This window comes from Camelus dromedarius, chromosome 2 (assembly GCF_036321535.1).
Source record: "Camelus dromedarius isolate mCamDro1 chromosome 2, mCamDro1.pat, whole genome shotgun sequence".
Lineage (NCBI taxonomy): Eukaryota > Metazoa > Chordata > Mammalia > Artiodactyla > Camelidae > Camelus > Camelus dromedarius.
This window is the reverse complement of record NC_087437.1, coordinates 82,786,927-82,806,902: the sequence shown is the minus strand read 5'-3', so window position 1 is coordinate 82,806,902 and position 19,976 is coordinate 82,786,927. Positions and strand designations below refer to the sequence as shown.

At 41.5% G+C, this 19,976-nt stretch overlaps 1 protein-coding gene across 3 annotated transcripts in view; it reads right to left on the bottom strand.

Annotated features, from left to right (window-relative positions):
* DCBLD2 (discoidin, CUB and LCCL domain containing 2) overlaps positions 1 to 19,976 on the bottom strand; it is a 136,664-nt gene that overhangs the window by 66,522 nt on the left and 50,166 nt on the right. Inside the window, exon 1 of one of the 3 annotated variants that reach the window (XM_031457109.2) lies at positions 13,299 to 14,047. The exons of 1 other annotated variant lie outside the window; for it this stretch is intronic. In XM_031457109.2, the coding sequence (XP_031312969.2) occupies positions 13,299 to 13,515 (217 nt within the window). In that variant the 5' untranslated portion in view covers positions 13,516 to 14,047. Of the gene's footprint in view, positions 1 to 13,298; positions 14,048 to 19,976 lie in introns of those variants that run through there. One more of the 3 variants, XM_010978483.3, reaches the window with a different exon arrangement.

Here is a 19,976-nt window from a genome sequence, read left to right as displayed (position 1 = left end):
GCAGTATAACTTTCATTACAATCATTATACACTAGGAAAGGTTTATGCTTTTCAGTGAGCTTTCAATCACAGTGATTTTTTTTGTCACTGTGAACAGATGAGTCTATACTTCATCTGAAGTGTCATTTCTGTCACATCTTGTAATACATCTGTGAGATCTTATAATAAACTGAAAAAAAGGCATTTAGAGAGTAGAAAAGTGTTTGAAAGAATAACTTGCAAGTGTTCACCTATTTCATTTGACTAAAATGAAGATTTTTAATGTATTATTTAACACTGTAAATTTTTTAACTACAAGTACTAGTCCTATTACAGTCATCACTACAAATCTCAAAAAGATAATTAATTCAAGGTCCAACTTTAAGTTACTCATTTTTTTAAATGCTGCATAAGATGGATATGCAGTGAGAGCCCAAAGAGGGTCACAGTAGCAATTTTAAGGAAAAGAAATAGCTCCCAGCTCAATCTTTTTTAAGCCCAAACTCATCTCTGCATGTGTAATAATTTACAAAAATTGAGTTACATGAAGGAATATGAGATGTACAAATCCTCCAACCCCCACCAAGCACACACTCTACTTAGAAAATAATGGGTAAGCAAATGGGCTCTGGCATCATAGAAATGCCCTATCTACCACTCATTGTGACCTTGGAAAGGTTGTTTATTGCTGCTAAAGCTCAGTTTTGTAAAATGGGGATACTAAAAACTCAAACCATGTAGGGTGAGAATTAAATGCGATATTGTATAAAAACATCTACTATTGAGGGCCTAAACCATAACAGTGTGCTTAATAAATGTCTGAGGGTATTACTATGGTCATAAAAAACCAGAAAGGCTTTTGCTCATCACATGTATATCGAGTGTATTTGGCCACAACCCAGCTAAAGCATCGGAACAACGGCTCATCTACACGGATTCACAGCAGCTTTAAGGCTTCTAGTGCCTTGTGAAAAGTACAAATCCATAAGAAAGTAATTCTCACTCTTGTTCTCCCCGATGACCTCTACTTCACTTCAGTAACTCAAGAAACCACAACCTGGACTTTGTTTTTGCCATTAGAGGATATTACACCCACCTGTGAAATCTCCAACTTTACTGTCTCACTATTCTGGTCTCTGGACCCTTTAGCCCTCTCACACCCATGGCATAACTTTCTGTGAACCTCTTCTCTCCCCATGTATTATCCTGCCTGCCCTAGCCTCATTTCTTTCCTTACCCAACCTGGGCCTCATGTCCAGGGCTCTTCCTGGTACCTTTACCTCCTGGCCACTATGTCCTTCTTGAGGATCTGTCTGGCAAGCCCTCCATCCCAGATCAAATGATCTTTATTCTCCCAAGAGCTGAGCACTACTGGAAATTTAAAAAATCACAAAATCCAGGGGAGAGCTGTCATTATCATAATGGGCTCCAATCTCAGATGGACTCTCAAAGCCACTCAGTATTCTCTCATTCAGTGCTTCTCAAAATTTAGTCAACATCAGAATCACCTAAGTGCTAATTAACTTAAACGTTCTCAGGTCCCATTCTCTACCTCCACAGACTCTAATAAATGTTAGAAAAATTATCTGAAACTTGGAAATAGGTTTAAATTTTTAAAAAAAAGCAGCACATCCCTTAAGTGTCAGAGGTCAAAAGCTGCCGAAGGATTATAGGACTGGACTTGCTATTTATCATCAATTAAAAGTCCCACTATGGCTACACGTTAACTTGTAGATTGTTGTTTTGTAGAGATGCATATTTATTTCTGTGGAGGTGAGACAATAATCCCAAAGGTTACGGTTTATGGCCCTTAACCAGTTTTAGCCATCTAATTGAGCAATCATAGCCTAAGACTGCCTATAAACACCTAGCTTCTCAAATACTCTTCAAAAAGGTTTTAAGATCTTACTGGTTCATTAATGAATGAGTTGAACAAAATCTTTGACATGTGTTCATTTTATACTTGCATGACAGGTATGATTTTCCCTTTTTTGAACATTATATCCTATAAGGTGGCTCTTTAGTGGAGTCGGGAAAGGATCTGCACAAATTTTAAAATACTAAGAGAAACAACAACAAAGGAAAACACAAAAAAATTCTTTCTGCACCCAGTGGCCCCCAACATCTATCTACCATCTTCGTTCCACTGTTCCTTTCTTTTACAGAGAGATTTTTTTCAGTTCTCTATGTTGATGTCTTTCTTCTTCGCCTCCTGTTCTAGGTTCAAAATACTGCAATTCAGCTTCCAGACGGTTGTGGGTCGGATTGTGCCCCTACCGCAGCCAAAGTACACGTTCCTAATTTCTGGTACCTATGAATGTAACCTTATTTGGAAACAGGGTCTTAGCAGGTGTAATCAAGTTAAAATAAGGTTATATCGGACTAGGGTAGACCCTAATCCAATGACTGGTATAAAAAGAGGAAAATGTGGACAGAGATTCAGACGTAGGGAGAACATCATGTAACTACAGAGGCAGAAATTGGAATGATGCAACGGAATTGCAAAGATTGTCACTGCCAGAAGCTAGGAAAAGGCAAGGAAGGATCCTTGCCTAGAACCTACAGAGAGAGAGCATAGCCCTACCAATACGCTAATTTCAGAATTTTTGCCTGCAGAACCATCAGACAATAAATTTGTTGTTTTAAGCCATCCACGTTTGTGGTAAACTGTTACAGCAGCCCTAGGAAATGCGGACCTGCCTCTCCAGCAGAACTACTCACTGAAGCAGTTTCTGAGCTGCCAGAAGTCTACAGATACTTTTCCTTCCTTATCGTTGGTGACCTTTCTACAGCATCTGGCACTGCTGGCCCTTCCTCCCCTCATATCTTCCCTCCCTCCTTGTTAAAACTCTCCTTCCCCGTCTTAGTTCTTCTTTTAACTCTCTAGTTGCCATGCCTCCCGCATCTTAGCTGACTTACCTGACTGCTGACGCTGCTGTTCTTCAGAGCTCCTTCCCCGCTCTCTGGACACTGCCTGGGCCATCTCCCTACTCCCACGACTCCAGTTACCAACTGAAGCAGAGAAAGCGCTGAAGTCTCCAACCTTTCTCCTCATCCTCAAACCCGTCATCTACTTCTGCATTAAGCACCTCCACCCAGAAACTCCACAGCATTTCAAACTCAACGTGTCCCAAGCATTCAGTGAACATCTTCCATCTTACCAGGTGCTAAGAACAACAACAAATGACAGACAAGGCCCCTGTCCTTACAGAGATTACAATATGGTAAGAAAGACACGGTAAATAATCTCAGGGATGATGAGAACTGCAGGGAAATGATGGATGTCTTACATGGGTGTGTGTGTGTGTGTAGGATAAATAGCAATTAACTAGGCAGAAATACTGGTGGGTAAAGAAGGTAGAGAGCAGGGAGAAGACGATTCTAGAAAGAAAAAAATCCAGCATTTAACTGACCTTTGCTCTCTCACATTTGACTGGTCATTAAGCTTCATACTTTATTTTCTTAATATCTCTAAATTAAGTCCTTCTGCAGTCCCTGCCATCGTTGTTTATCAGGCTTCCCCATTTCCTAGCTTTCCTTCCTCTTATCCACTGACCACATTCCTGTCACGGTTTCTTAGGCACCACCTGGGTCATGCAGACCCCATATTTAAAAATCCTTCAGCTGTTCTCCACCGATGATACAATAAAGCTCAAACTCTTCGGCAAGCAAAGTCCATCATAGTCGGTCCTCTGATTCCTTCTCTCATCTCATCTCTGGACTTTTCCCACAAGCTCTTTGCTCCAGCTGTGGAACCGTGGGTGGCTCCCCACATGCTCCCCATGCTCCCTCCTCTCCCACTGCACCATCTACTCTGCTTTGCCAAGAGCAATGTCCTTTCTCCTCAAATCCGCCTGGCAAATAAATACCTGCTCAATGTGACCACCCTTGTGAAACCTTCCTGAAGAGCCCTATTCTCTCCATTTCCACTATCAAAATCTCTTTCCTGAACTTAATATGAGTAATTATACATCTTTATGTCAGTTTATTATACCAAGCTGTAAAACTGTTAGGCAGGCAATGCATTCTATTCGCCTCTGTAGCCACAGACGCAGAAATTGGGCATAGCAGGCTCTTTTAACACATGCTGCCGAATTTAGAAAATAATAAACTCAAATGAGCCAGTGGTAGGCACTTGGGAGGCAAATGATAAGAATAGAAAGTACAAGGCTTGGAAATCAGACAGAGCTTTGGATTTAAATTCTAGCTATGCCAACCTTTGAGATGATCCTGGCACTTAACCTCTATATCCTCAACTGTACATGGGAATAATACCTCCCGTCTCACAAGGCCATTGTGAGGGTTTGCTAAGAACTTACATAAAATGTAGTGAACTCTATCAACGTGAATACTCTTTCTTTCTGAAGATGATGTCTCTATGCATCTGGTACCCCCTTTTCTCCTGGGAACTGCTGTATATTTCCAAAAGTTTCATATGACCTCATCCCCCCTGGTTAGCTGACTGGTCCAAGGGGGGGAACTGACTCACACTGGGCCAATGTGAAGCCAATCTACCCTTCCCTGCAATTTCTGGACCTTGTACATTAGGAAAATCCTGGAATCTCTCCCGTGCTGAAGCAAAAAGCCTTGAGGATTGCCAGCAGCCACGATTTCTTCCAAGCAGAGAAAGCCAGACAGAAGCCAGGGAATGAAGCTGAGTTCTTGGTGCCTGAGGTCCAGCTATATCCTTGCTCCTCCTGGGGCTCAAGCTGGTTCAGTTCTCATGAAGGTTCCACACAAATCACCTCAGAATGCTCCTAATACTCTTCCCTTCTACTCTAAGTAGACTTCAATTTCTGTCCCCTATAACAGCAAGAGTCCTGACCAAAACACTCTTCCCCCGCCCATGCAACTGAACTTCTGCCTCACATTCAGATCGACAGTTAGCATCTAGGATATAAAGAGTAACCAGAAACCGGGGCATGCCAGGAGCAACAAGGTAACCCTCGAACCTGAAAATCACCTGAGAGTGGAGAGCAAAGAAAGCTGAATGTATCAACAGGTGGAAGCTGGAAAGAGAAAGTGGAGGTCCAAAGGGAGGGACAAAACCAGTATTAAGCTCTCGGAGGGCTGGAGGCCAGGTAAGGACATATCATACGAACAATCTTGCTGTCACATACCTCTACTGCATGGTCTGACCCCCCTCACTAAGCTAGGGGTGCACCTTTCCTACACAACAACTGGGGTGAGGATACGGGGCAGAAGGATGGAGAAGTGCTGGGGTCTCAGTAGAAAGCCAACATTTGAAACTGGAGATTTTAACTGTAGAGCAGGGAAAAGAGAAACAAAATTTTCCATTCACGTGTTGTTTCACTCATGGAACCAAAGTTTATCAACTACCCAAACAGTTTCCATCCAGACCTCATACATTCTAGAGAGCTGGGCTATTTAAAAGCACTGAAAGTGACATGCTTAGTATTTAAATCCAAGGATGTCAGACTTCGATTTCTCCCTACTTTCAAAGTCCACCAAAGTAAAAAATAGTGAAGATGAAGAAAGCTCTCAGGTTTCTCAGAGTAAACAAAAACCAAAATCGGAAAGAAAAACATCTCACAGTTTATATGACAGTTTCAGTAGAGCAGAAGCTAGACTGCAAGGAAATCATTTAACAAAAATCTTTTGTGTGCTAGGCACTAAGAAAATGTACAGCATAGATGTAGTCTACTAGTGAGAAAGCTGGTCACTGAAAAAAAGCAGATATATAAGGTACCTGGAAAGCAACCAGTTGAAAAGACAGATGTACATATGCCAGCAGCGTTGTAAGAATGATTCAGGTACAGAGTAAGAAGCTCCCTAGAAGTTTAAATTATACTAAAACACAACTTACACTCGATGAAGCAGCATTCTGGACAAGGTGGAAGAGATGATTTCAGGAAGAAGGGATGGTGAGGCAGGAGGCAGAGTCTTACTGTGCAGAGATGAGGAGGGCAGGGGTTCAGCTCCACACAGCAGGACAGCCATGATGCCACTGCTGGGCAGAAATCCCCTTCTGAGGCTTGATTAGTCGTCCTCATTTGAGGTGGATCTAGTCAGATGGCCGCATGACTTTCTCCAGTAACCTTGAGCTATCCAGAACCAGAGCAAGCAGACAATGGGGAATGGCACGTGGGCTAGGTTTGGGATGTCTCAAGGACAAGGGGAAAAGCATCAGTGAGATGATGGACCTGGGCTGAGACAAGTGAACCTAGAGATGGACAAGTGGAAGTGGTACAAGCTGAGGTGCCTGAGGATGATGCCACTGGTATTATCTCAGGTACAAACTCTTCAGTAGGCCTGTCAATGGGAAGTCCTCCACCACCTTGTCCCCACTGACCTTTCCAGCTTCTGTTTCTCATTACTCTCTTATGATACCAGATTACTGAAGCTACCTGAATGTTCTCCAGGACTTTCAACTGCAAATTAAAAGAAGGGAACTACTGGAACCAAGACTAGGTGGACTTTCATAATGCTGGAGGTGGCAGTTCAAATTAGAATTTGAAAAAGGGCAAAGGAGTGCACCCAACTTACTGACAGTGATTTAGCTAACAGAGAAGCACAGAAGCAGTTCACAGAATTCCAGGTGAAGGAGGGCTCCTCTTATTATGAGAGCAAAGGGGTCTAGCTCCTAGGAAGACAGTGGCTGGGGAACACTGGCAGCATGTTAGGCCCTGTGCAAGTAGGTTACGGCTCAAGAAAGGGCTTGATTTTCACGGAACCGGGAAGCCCAGGCTCTGACTGTGGGAATCAGGCGAAGGACAACAGTGTGAAGGGCATACACGTGCCCAGAGACTAACATCAAATGATGTGCCTGAGGCAACAGACTTGCTCCAGAAATGAGTTAATTCCTATTTTTTGAATGATGGACATCACTAAGTATTAGAAATAAGAAAATGATTAAAACTCTTTGCCAGAAACAAATATTTAATATATATTGTGATTAATGACTAAGCAGAAAAAACTAGAAATTACTATCTGGAAATGAGTATGTGTGTGGTGACAGAAGGAATGATACCCAAGAAAGATTTTGAAGGATGATAAGGAGTTTTCCAAGCACACAAGGAAAGGGCTCTTTCTATTCAAGTAGAGAAAATGGCATATGTAAAGAGATCAGTACAGGGGACAAGGCAAAACAGCATGAAATTATGTTAGAAGAATAAAAAGCTCAATCTTAACTTCAACCATATACAAAGGGTGAGGATGCTGGTGTGAGATTAAGTCAAAGAGGAAGGGAGGGGCCAGACTCTGAAAAAATTACAGATATAAAATGCAAAGGAGTTTGGATTGTATCTCACAGGTGATAACGGGGCTGCTGCCCACACAATGGAGATACTAACACAGCTCCAAGAGGGCAGTACCCCAGTTCACAGAACCATGGCCCTCAGTAACCAACCAGTAAGTACTGGCCCAATTATTGGGCAGGGGTGCAGGGTACCTGGCTCAAGGAGGAAGCAGTGGGCCAGGACCGGAGCCTGAGGCTTGCTACTCATTGCAGCAGGACTGGCGTTTTCACCCACAAGCTTTCCTGAACCCTTGGTGTTCTGATGCTGTGATCTTTACCCCTTAAATGTCTGCCATCTCTGTTGACCAGAAACCAACCAATCCTAAAAGTTCGCCTGGTTAAAACCACTTTATCAGGAAGGCTTCTGCCACTTCCCCAGGCATTGTGAGCTCCCTCCCTTACAAACTCACAGCACTGTGCAGCCTTCTGTGGTTATTCTTACGTGTATTTCAACTTGGATCATTACTTCCCCAACTGTAGGTTCTCTGACAATGACAATGTTCTGCTCTTCTGTGAATGTCTCAGGACTGTACTGACATATAAGCACGCGTATAGGCTGGGAGCTCATAGCTGGTAACCTTTCATGCTGACAGTTTTTAAATGAGAAAATGATAGAGTACCAGCATCTTCCCTTTGATCCCAAACAATTCAGTTTTTTTCTTTTTATAGTAAAATTATTTTTATTCCTTTTTTTCCTTCATTAAAAGCACCAGTTGGAGAACAGAGAAAAGTGTAGGAAGTGTGGACATGGGGACTGCTTATAACCTGAATATGACTTTGCGAGTGGGTAAAGAGTATACAGGGTCCCTCCAATCCTTCTCTTCATCTCGATCTCATCTCGATCATTCTGGATCACATACCTGGGTACCTGCTCACCCACAGTGGAATCATCAAACAGAACTTTAGCTTTCATTTTGGTTTCCTCATCTGAGCAATAAAGATAATTTTGTGCACCCTCTCTTCATGGAATTGTGTGATGACTAAATCATACAGTCCATGTAAAGCATTTAGCAGAATGTCTGGCTTGTAGTTAGGGTTCAATGAATATTAATGACCAAACAACTCAGTTCTGACTGCAAACTTGCATGCACTCTACTCCACAAAAGCCTCGCAAGGAACTCTGGGCCTACTCTCCTTAGAAAGCAGTTGAGGAAGCTTGCACCTGGGAGTCTCCCCTATAATTCAAGTGGCTAACTGAAGTTTTCCTTCCAACTATGTATCCTTCAGAGTGCAGGCTGATCTAGCAGGTGATGCTTGAGCAGCCTTTTAAGAACACCTCAATATTCCATCTGCTTCACTGGACACTGGCATTCATTAAATATAAGTTTATTTGATTTCTGTACTTTTTGTCCTCATGGAGTGTATTGACTTAATCCACATAATGATTTGGAAAATTAGCAGTATGTATGTTTGTAAGCTAATATGTCGAACTGACATACTTTCTCAAAGATCCTATTCTGAATGAAGAATTTAATCAAATGGAATAAAGAAAATATGTAATACCTCTGAACAAAAGAGTAATTACTTCATAAATAATGAATGCCTTGTGATAAACTTTTACATTTTGGAATGTTTGTCTTGCTGTATTTTACAAGTATGCTTATGTGTGCTAAATCAGCCTGCAAATTAATTTTAAGATGATATGTCTATAGAATATAACATCACCCTATCAAAATTACAACCATGTAAGGTTATCTAGGTATGTGAATATGGAATAAAAAGGAAGACAAAAATTATAAATTTACAGATTAGGGGGGAGTATTGTGGATAACAGTTAAGTTTTTGGTTTTGAGTAACTGTTATGTAATTGTTATCTGTAAGATATGTTTAAAATAAAGTGCTAAGACCATAAGGTTGTTATAAGGTAAACTGAATCCCTGAGCCACACAAGAAAAACTGCCAAGTTGTGTCACTTCATATTTCAACAACCACATTTCGCAAGTATCACTATCTTTATAAAGCTTTTCCTAATCCTTATAATTTTATGTCATCATTCCACATACTTCCAACTAATCAAGAAGTAGAAATGATCTATTTGCATGCATCCAATTAATACTGAGTATTACCATCTGAACTTTCATATACCGGTTTACTTTATTTTGTATAGTCCCAAATTAAAAAATCTAACTCTATGTAAATCTAGCCTTCCCTCACCATACTGTAATCTGATTCTTTTTGGAAATTAATTAACTCTTGTTTTTTAATTCTAGTACTTGTACTTTCACTTGTACCAATTTCACTATTTTAAGTTTTTTTTTTTGTTTTTTGTTTTGGTTTTTCTAGAATGAAGTTCATACGTTCAAACTATTAACTATGTCCAGAGGGAAATAATATTTCCTCTTTTCTTATAATACTGGGAAATCTATCTAAACATCATTAACCTGTAATTTACTATTAATTTTTCATTTACAAGTTTTTGAAATGTGGATTTTAAATCTGATCATTAACACATACAGAATGTGCGCTCTATTTCTAACCTCCATCATGCAAAATTAATCAGAGAGAGCAAAAAAAGGACGCTCTCTGACTTTTGTCTCTGAACAAGAACTATATTTAAAAGCCCTAATGTTTTATCAGTCCAAAAAAAGATAATGGAAAATCCTAAATTAACCTAATGTCAATATTAGTAATAATTTCAAATGTTCTTTGCAGAGGGAGATATGTTCTTCATCTCTGACAATTTACAAATACTGTTCAAAAACTATTTCCCTGCATCACAAGCTAAATAAAGGCATTACTTGACAGAACGTAAATTTTTTTTCACACTGTTAGTTCAGATATCATTGTGAAACAGAATGATTCTTTTTAAGAAAGAACACGATTTGTTTCATAGATTTATTAGCCAACAAAAAGCACTACCTTCACAAACATTTCATATTTATAGGCATAAACAAGTCAGTCTCAATGGATTTTTTAAATTAATTCTGATATTTTACCACATTTAAATGTTATTCTAAGTCAGAAGGTAGGCAAACCCTCCATGACACAAATTAAGAAGCTGAGCTCCTGCGATGAGGTGTCACAAATTCCTACCTCATAATGCAAAGCAGAGACATAAATTCATTCACAGTAGACCCTCAACTTCCTATTAAGTAAATTTATTACATTAACAATGTGCAATCAGCATAATAAGTTCCACCAATTTAAGTTTTTTTTAGAAAGACATACATTTTACAGGAAAAAAATGCTTTCAATAAAAGACTTCGAAGATGAACTTAATATCAAACTTAGAACTCAAAAATACACAGATATAAGCCATTATCTAAAACATCATAGTTAAATGGATGTGAATAAATAGAATTTATACGTATATTAATGAAATGAGACTGGTCAAAATACATCTCTGCTGTGAAAAGCTGACAATTTTTCAGACCAATGATAAATTTTATTTTGAGCCAAATAAAAAGAAAAATCACTTAGCAGAAAAATCTGAGGAATAGCTATGTATGGCATTAACTGGAATGAGCCTAGTATCTTCTGCTTCTTCAAAATGATGTTTCAAAGATTAAAAAAAATTCTAAAGCACAGTTCTACCTCAACATACACATTAAATGCATTTCAACCTAGGCTGGCTAAGGAAAAAAAAAAAATCTGTGTATCACAAAACATTTTTTCACAGCTTACTTTTTATTCTGCCTATTTGTAAACTGCAGAACACTTGGAAAAGCATAAAGAAATTAACTACAACTCTATCATCAAAAAAAAAACAACCATTATTGCTTTATTATAATTTCCTGCCAGTCTTCTAAGACTTCTTAGAGTATAAAAACTCCAGCTCGTAACTTAACATTACAGTATTGTAGACATTCCCATTATTGAAAATTCTATAGGTGTTTTAAAGCACTGCTTCTCATTCTGAAAACAGATTTCTTTTTAGGTTATGTGAGGAATCCCAGCAGACCCTAAAGCACATCTGCTAAACTAGTAATACTAAGAGTAATTCAACCACAGGCTGAATATCAGGGCCCTTCGGGTAAGAAACAGAATTTTTAAAAATTAGAGAATTCAAATCCCATCTAATTCCTGAGTTTTCAGGTGACACATGATAACTCAGGAATTATATGGGACCTAACAGGCCCTTACTTTATCAATTTCAAAAGCTGAAGATTAACAATGATTATCAGTTATAGCTATATTATGCTTTTATTTCCCATCGCAGAACTCCTGTGTACTGTCATTTCATTTTCAGTAAACAGGAAATAGGTATGTATTCTCATGTCACTGATGCAGAAAACTGAGGTACAAATAAATTAAATGACCTAGCAAAATTTACCCAACTTAGGAGAACTAGAAATCAGGTCTTTTAAATTACCAGCATCACTTCTATTTTTGTTAATCCACACTGATGTTTATAAAACATAACATTGTGAAAGAGAACCATATATGCTACTTGTTAAAATGCTTCCGTAAAAACTGAAATTAAACTTTAAAAAAATGGGTAATGTGTGTTTAATTAGACCAGGCTTTAGAAATTCTAAAAACAAGGCAATTGTCACATTTGGAATGGGGGAGGGCCTATAACTGGTTCTATACTGTTCAAAGATTTCTTTAAACATGATATAAACTCTTTCAGATTTAGAAATAAGCAAAACAGTACTCTGCTAATGTAGTTACATTTCCTTCTTTATCAAGGTATCTTATTTTTTGCATGTCTCAGTTTCCTTATGCTTGAAATGGGATAACAATACTTATCTCAGATGGCTGTGGTGAGGATTAAGTGAGTTAATAGACATAAATCACTTAGGGCTGTGCCGACCACAAAGACAGACCCAATCAATCAGCGTTAGCCGTAAATAAGCCCATTTTATTTTTTCTTTCTACCAAGAGGAAAACACAAGCATAGGCTCTAAAACTTCAATGGAGGAAAGGATTTCACACTCTAATTTATTAAATGCTGATGTTCAAGAATCCGTTTAAGAAGATGACCTAAAGAAAACCTGAATGCTAATAAAGCATCTAATTTGTAAGTTACATTGTAGAAATGGGCGCCTAGATCTGAAAGAGGTCAGTTTACCAAATACATTCTTTCCTCATAGTTAGATTATATTTCCACATGCCTATCAAAAGTTTCAGCATCTTCATAATGACAGGCTTATAGCCATGATTCCATACTTTACTGAAAACCATTATAAATGCAACATTAAACTTAAACGTGATCAACAGAAAGGGAAAAAAAAAACCTTCCCAGCAATAAGTAACAATCCAATCCTTATCCTTCTCGCTGCAATAAAGTGGGAAATACAATGGAAAAATGTGTTCAATAACCGATTCCAAACTGTTTCAAAAACTGCTGTTCGCTGTCTGAAAATAGTACTAAAGGGGTGGGGGGGGATCAGCGCTGCATTCTCTTTACATTATGATGATTATTCACTAAACTGTTTTGCTCGCTTCTGGAATAGGGTTTTCAAGAACTGTAGGTAGAAAAGTTTTGTCACTTTCCTTTTAACACAGAACGCTCCAGTTTTAACACAGCACGCTGCCTTGGGTCCCAGACCCAGTGTCTGACCCAGGCAATCTATATCACCATCCTGAATAGGCAGAAACTGCAAAGGGCATGATCTAAATCCAAGACTCAAAAGATAATCAATTTCATTCGGTTTTGAACCTGAGCACTTTAAAGATGGTAATGACCGCCACTTGCCTTTAACAGGTTTAACGTGTTATTTAATTACCTTGCCTTCCTACTCTGTCCTTACAACGAATCAGCTTAACTTTAGAGATCACATATCCAAGACTTCGCTTTTGACTCTCAAAGACTTTTCCCAGAAGCAGAATCCAATACCCAAAAGGAGGCCTCCACAGCAGGGTCTCACTTTCCTCTTCAGAAAAATGAATGGACTTTCCAAAAAGTCAAGTCGCGCTAACTTGGGGGATAACAGGCAGAGCCCACTTTTGCAACTCAACCCAGGGAGAGCGGGGCCAGGTCCGGCCACGCACCGAAGCGCACCGCACCTCCGCTGCGCGTATGCAGATTCAGCTAAAGGCCCCCCGCCTCGGCGCCCCGAAGGATTCCCCCGCTCCTGGGGTTCCGCGCGCCGCGCACTCCTCCGGAACCACTCACCTTGCTGGGCTCTGGCGTCCTCCAGCAGCAGGAGCAGGATAAGTAAGAGGAGGAGGCACAGAGGCATGGGGAAGGAGGAGGAGTTGGAGCGGGGAGGGAGGGGGTAGGAACGGGAGAGGGGGAGCGCGGCCCGGGCGGGGGCGGGGGCGGCGGCCACGGCCCGGACTAGGGAACGATGAGGGCTGTGCCCCGCTTTCACCACCGCCCGGCTCGCCATAGCGGCGGCCGGCAGTCCGCCTGCATAGTGCGGACGCCCCGGGGCCGCGGCACCGGGCGAGAAGGCGGCGGCTAAGGCGGGAGAGCGAGAGGCAGAGCGCGCTTCGCCCCGCGCCGGGACCCCCTCCGCCCCTCACTCCGCTTTCGCCTCCTCCTCCTTCGTCCCTTCCCTCCGCTCCCCGCCCCGAGACCCCAGGCCGGAGCGCAGGGGAGGGGAGGGAAGGAAGCGCGGTGCTCGAGCCGCGGAGGGAGGCTGCGGCGGAGCTAGGGGACGCGCCTCCCACGCCGCGTTCCTCAACCCGACCCCTGCCCGCCGCGCTCGCCCGGGGCTCCGGCCAGTTGGCAGGCAGGCCGGCCACCCGCTCTCTCGCGCTCCCTCTCGCGCGCGCCGGCCACGCCTTCACGGCTCGTCACGGCCAATCCGCGGTCGGCTCTGGTCCGTCTCCCTCTGAGCCACCCAATCAACACGTCCTCTCCGCGGTCGACCCGTTAGCTCCCCGGCCCACTCCTCGAGCGCCACCGCCCCTCATCTCTCTCTTCCAATCCCCTACGGCCTTGAGAAGCGTCCCACCCGCCTCCCCCAATCCGGGTTCCGCCCCCAAGCTCGGGCCCCCGGCATGCCCCGCCCGGCCCGCGCGCCTGTTATTGTTGGGACCGCAGCCCGAGCAGATCCCGCTGAGGCGGCCGCTTGCTCTGGTCAATGACTTCCGGGACTTCCCCCATCCCGCTCTCCCTGCTCCTCAGGACCAGCTGGCTCATTGCTCCTCCCCCGCCGCACATCAGGCCACTGGAAGGGGTGGGAAACCTGGATCCTGGCTAGTTTTAGCTGGGAGCTCAGTCAAAGAGACTTTTTTTTTTTTAATAGCAGAACGTGTTTTTTATTAAAACTACAGCCAGTTGTTGCAGCAACTCTGAGTTACAATAACAGATACAGTGTTCAGTTTTAAAAATATACATATTTCCTGTTTCCTGTGCCTTTTATTATATTTACTATATGGGGAGCAACAGCCCCTCCCCACCATATAGTAAAGTATATAACAAGATCCATGCCCCTAAAGCAGTTAAACATAACATCCTGACATTCATTCAGCCATTCTACCAAGACTTGAACACCTGCTCTCTACCTGTTAAAAGTTGTAGGATTTGCAGCCATAACACAAAATTCTCTCAGGATCTTGTATTGGGGCAGAGATGGAAATACATCATGCAAGTCGGAAATAAAATAAATGGTAATCAGAGTAACAAGTAATTAGATGGAGACTGTAAGGGGATGGAATGACAGAAAGAACTGGTCTCGGGAAAGGGGAATCCACAGAACTAGGCAGTGGTTGGTTTTAGGAGAAAGGTGCCATCCTGGATGTTCTTAACATGGGCCCCTAAGAAGACAACGGTATTATTAATCAACACAGGAACCTGGAAAGGTGGATCAGGTTGTGTGAGCAAGTGAGTAAATTTTGGATATAACTGAATTTGGGATGTCAGTTAGTATGTGAAGTTATAAAACAGACAGGTGCCCATTTTAGTCTAAAGCTCAGGTTGAGGAGTCTCTTGAAGTTATGGGTGAGGGTCATAAGTAGATGTGATTTCAAAACTATGGAAGGGACTGATATCCTCAAGTGAAAATTCAAGAGTTCGAAAGGACTTTGGAGGTCACCTTTTCATCTCCCCTGCCGGCCCCTCATACATTAAACCCATCTACCTTAATAAGCATCTATTGGATGCCTATTAAACCCTACTATGCTTTAGGCCTAATGTAGAAAGTGAGCATACAAAATGCAACCAGAGGAGCCTACGTTCTGTGGGGGAGGTGAACAAGTAAACAAATCCATTGCTATGGAGCCACGTTGGAGGCATGAACAGGCATCACAATACCACAGCGGAAGGAGTTCAAGGAACCCATCAGGGGAAGTATGAAACTCCAGCTGGGTCTTGAATGAGGGGACGAAGTGAGGAAGGTGATCTCAGGCCAGAGACAAAGTAGGCTGGCTCCCAGGCACCATGGTGAATGGTGTTGATGGAGCTGAACGGGGTTACCTATTGCTGACTTAGTGGGAGTAGCTGGAGACTAGTGTGAAAAAGTGGGTAGGGACAGGATCTAAGGCAGGCAAAGAGGTCAGAAGTTTATTCTGTAACGCTGAGAATAAACTAAAAGTTTCTAAGAAAGAGTGATAGTATCAAATTTTTATTTTAGAAAGCTCAACCAAACAGGTACGTGTGTGAGGGATGGATTGGAGTAAGAGCAACACTGGAGCCAGGAAGAGCCAGTTCTTGGTGGCTAATACCATTTGACAATTTCTATATGTATTCTTATGCTTCAGCTTCCTGGGTTTTGCTTTGGAAATACAGAGTATGGAACTCTGGCTAGAGAACATCTTGGACACCACTGCTGTCCGAACAAGGTAATTATAGTTATAGCACAGATGTGGGAGAGGGTTCATTCTGTTTCTCCCCACTTCTGATCATTATTACTCTACTGAGTTGCAAATACAGTGACAGAAGACTGCTCTAAGATGACCAAAATCTTTTAAGACCTCACACCAGTGGATACAACAGGCACTCATTTCTAGGACAGAGCCTGGGAAAAGTGGAATTCTTGTTTATCTTATCTTTCTCACTGCCTGCATGCTGCTCTGGCCAACTCTTGTCACCTTCCTTGCCTCTGGGACTTGGTGTGCTTGGGGGTTGACAGCTGCTAAGGCAGTGGGAGCAGTATTTGTCCAGAACCATTAACCCACAGGACCCAGATGACTGGGCTGGGTCAGAACTGAGGATTCTAATCAAGACCCAAAGTGGGGAGGTCTGAAGGAGGCCATCCTCATAGCAGCCAGAGACCCCCCAGAAGCTAAAGTGCTTCCACAATGGAAGCCCAGGTCCCAGCTCCTTCCTACAGTCTCAAAAAGATGCGTTCTTTGGAGTTTTCCTTGAGGACAAGACCAACAAAGAAAACACAAACGGAGCAGTGTCTTCACTGCACAGGAGTTCATTGACACGCACTAGAACTTGAAGCAGTCACGATGGACTCTATTCATTGACTGGTAAATGAATTAGTGCTTTGGATGAAGGCTCTGGGGAAGACTAGGGCTTTAGGAAGGGAATACCTGGGGTAGTTATATATAATATACCAGAAAATTAAAATATGTATTATTTTCACGTATTTATGTTTTATTCCATGCTAAGCAACGTAAACATATAGATTCTCAACTTAAATTTTAATTCCCAGACTTTCATCCCCTTTTTGTCCTCTCTCTCTTCCTCTTTTTCTCATTGTTTCTTTCTTCTCTTAATTGATAATGAGTGGAGGAATAGAAAAAAATGGAGTTGATCTCTAGAGAAAAGGAGAAATGTGAAATGAATGGTTCCATCCCATTATGTCTGCTTTCAAATGAACCCCAGCTCAGCCACTGCTAAGGAAATAAGATGGAGGAAAAGAACCTGGAGGCTGGTGTCTTTGCTTCTGTCTGTACAGAAACATCTGGGATTTGATGGTATGATACAATAAGAATCATTGGCACCATCATTGCTATTAAATGTCTGTTAAGCATTAATAAAACAGAAGAGGCTCCTTTAATATGGCATTTATACTGGGAACCTTGGGATGATGGTATGTTATGAATCACTGGTGGGCTTTATCAGTGACTGTATTTTTGGCAGGATAGCAGAAAGAGGGAACAAATGAGAATTTACTTTTGTGATCTTCCAGTGGAATAGGAGAAAGAAGAATGTGGCAGTTCTAGGGAAATATTTCAAACTTCAAAGACCAGAGCCCTAAGATCTGGTTACTGTTCTCACAGGAGCCTTTCTTTGTCCTGTTGACTGTTTGGACAAATGTTTACAATCAAAATTGTGGCTAAATGTCTGAATTCTGCTGAGGAGACTCTCTTCATTTCCATGAACAGAAGTGGTTCAAATACATTTTTCTTTTTATCTTGTAAGCTTCTTTCATTTAGTCGTGTCAGTCAAATCCCGCTCTCAGGTTTATTACTCATATATTCTCAGTATTTATAAATTATTTCTTTAGGCATCTGTTATAGCAAATTTAAGACAGAAGTGTTAGGGACCTAATTTATTATAGAAGACATTGACTTTTACTAGTGGATAATAATGTTAAATATTTTTTCTTGGCATATTTCAGCAACACGGCTGACTGTGATTATTTTCCATTTGCCCCTTCCTCGATTACAAACCATCTCTCTCTCTCTCTTTCCCCCTCTTCTCCCCGACCCCTTCCCCTTGGTTTTCCTAGGAGCATATGAAATTTAACCAATTCACTTTCTTGTGGGTCAGAACAAGAAGGCTTCAGCTTGGGATGTTATCTCTGATGAAAGCTGCCCAGGATTTGAGTAAAAACATGAAAACTGCCCTCCATAACCAACATTAGTGTCTAGAAATGAGAGAATTAATTATACATGAAAGGTTAGCAGAGAACGAAAAACTGAAGGGTGAACATGCCAGAGTATTTGCAATACTATGATTTCGGTGTGCAGTCGCTGCGTGCCTCTCCTGCTCTCTTTTCCTCTGGGACCCCTGCTGGCAACACAGTCCAGAATGAGACATACAGAGATGAAATGCTGTTTGGCTTCTGAGAAACTGAGTGGTCTCATGAATTCGTGGAAACAGCTCTGGACCAGACAGTTATATCCAACTTGCACTTGAAAGTGCTGTATGACCTCTAACCTCTTTAGGCCTCAGTTTCCTTATCTGTAACAGAAGATGGTTAGAGCTCACTATATGCTTCAAAACTGACAGCTCTTCCAAATTCTCATTGTCTGTGGCTCCCTTTCATCTCACAGCCTAATTCTAAGTCCTTAATTCCTAAATCACTTCCTAGTGTAGCGGGGAGAGGAAACAAAAACTGATGTTTACAGAACTCCTCTCTGGAGAGCAGTGTCTGTGCTGAGCAAAAGCATGCTTTAAAGGGTGTGCTTCAGACCCCCTAACCCAACCCAGCAATGCCTTTAGGAACTGGGGCTGGAAGAAGAGGTTCTGTGAAGAAGCAAACGGGACCTTGGAGGGGGAGGGTGACTTTATCAGGAAGGAGCTGGGGGAGGTCAGACGAGATAAAGCTGGCCAGCGATGTGAACAGAAGCTGGAGCTGAGGAGGGGCAAGTAGTGAAAATTCCCCAGTGGTTGGAATGCAAAGATGCTTTGAAAGATAGTGACAGTCTAATAAATAAGTCTAGTGGTTAGCAGCATATGCCACCTCTACCCTGACTTCCTTCCAAATTCTCCACTAAGTTTACTGTAGTCAGTAGATTGGGTGAAACTTTGGGGAAAGGAGGGGCCCACACAAGTTAGGTGGGGGACAATCAGGTTTGTATACAGCTTATTGACTCAATAAGAAAAGGACCACCTCCTCAGGAGGTGAAATGACAGCAGAGATTAAAAAATTCAGAGAAAGCAGGAGACTCCTGGAACCAGAGGTTTGGAGAAAATTAAACCTCCATGACCCCCCCACCCCCCGACTTCTTAGCAAGAAACTAGGTTTCCATCCCTAGGTAAGTCAAGATATTTTAACAATTTTATTTAAGTATTAAAGGAAAAGGTGATTGTAGCAAGCTAGAAAATTTGGAATCATCCAGGCAGCTGACATCTCAGACAAGAGAATAATAATAAAATAATTCTACTTTTTATTTTCTAAGAACCAAGAGACTAGAAATAGGGATTCTTTTTTAAAGTGCAGGTTACTTCTTTCAATGATTCCTTTTGGATCCTTTAATTAAATTTTAATTTAGACTGTTTAAACTTAGTAAGTCAGTAAAATAGGAACTAATTTTTTTTAAATAATTGTAAAGCTTTGGAAATTCAATGTTGAAAAGAAATACCTAAGGTTTTTAAAATGAAGAAGTATATCATCCCCTTCATATCACATTCACAGACTAGCTAATGTTAACCTGCCTTTCAACACCATGAGATATAAATGAGAGTATATTACACGTTTTCATTTAAGCAGATCTTTTTATTTGGGGCATTCTATTCACCATGGTTTGTGAAATGACAGATTGTGGACTAAAAGGAAATAATATATTGTTCAGATTAACCTGACTTGCCATGAGCTTCTGCATCAATCATCAGATTTTAAAACCAAGAGAAGTAATGCTTTATATTTGACTGACATACACTATCATTTTGCTCCTGGTTAACATACTGCACAAAAGTGAACATGTTAGAGAATTTTCTGAAGGACTGATGGCAGACCAAGATAACTCCTAGGAGAGAAACAAAGGAGAATATAATTTCGCTGACCTAGCTAAGTACTTTTTCTTTCAATCTTGAAGGACGGTACATGCCTAGTGCTCATAGAATTTTTGAATAGGACATCTTTTTCACCATATTTCTGGCATTATTTACTAGCAATCCCTTTAAATCAAAGCTGAGTTCCCATTTGTAGATCTGAGAATATGCGAGTTCACTTTTGATAAGTATAATCAGTATATTGGACACTACTGATTTGTCTAAAATGGA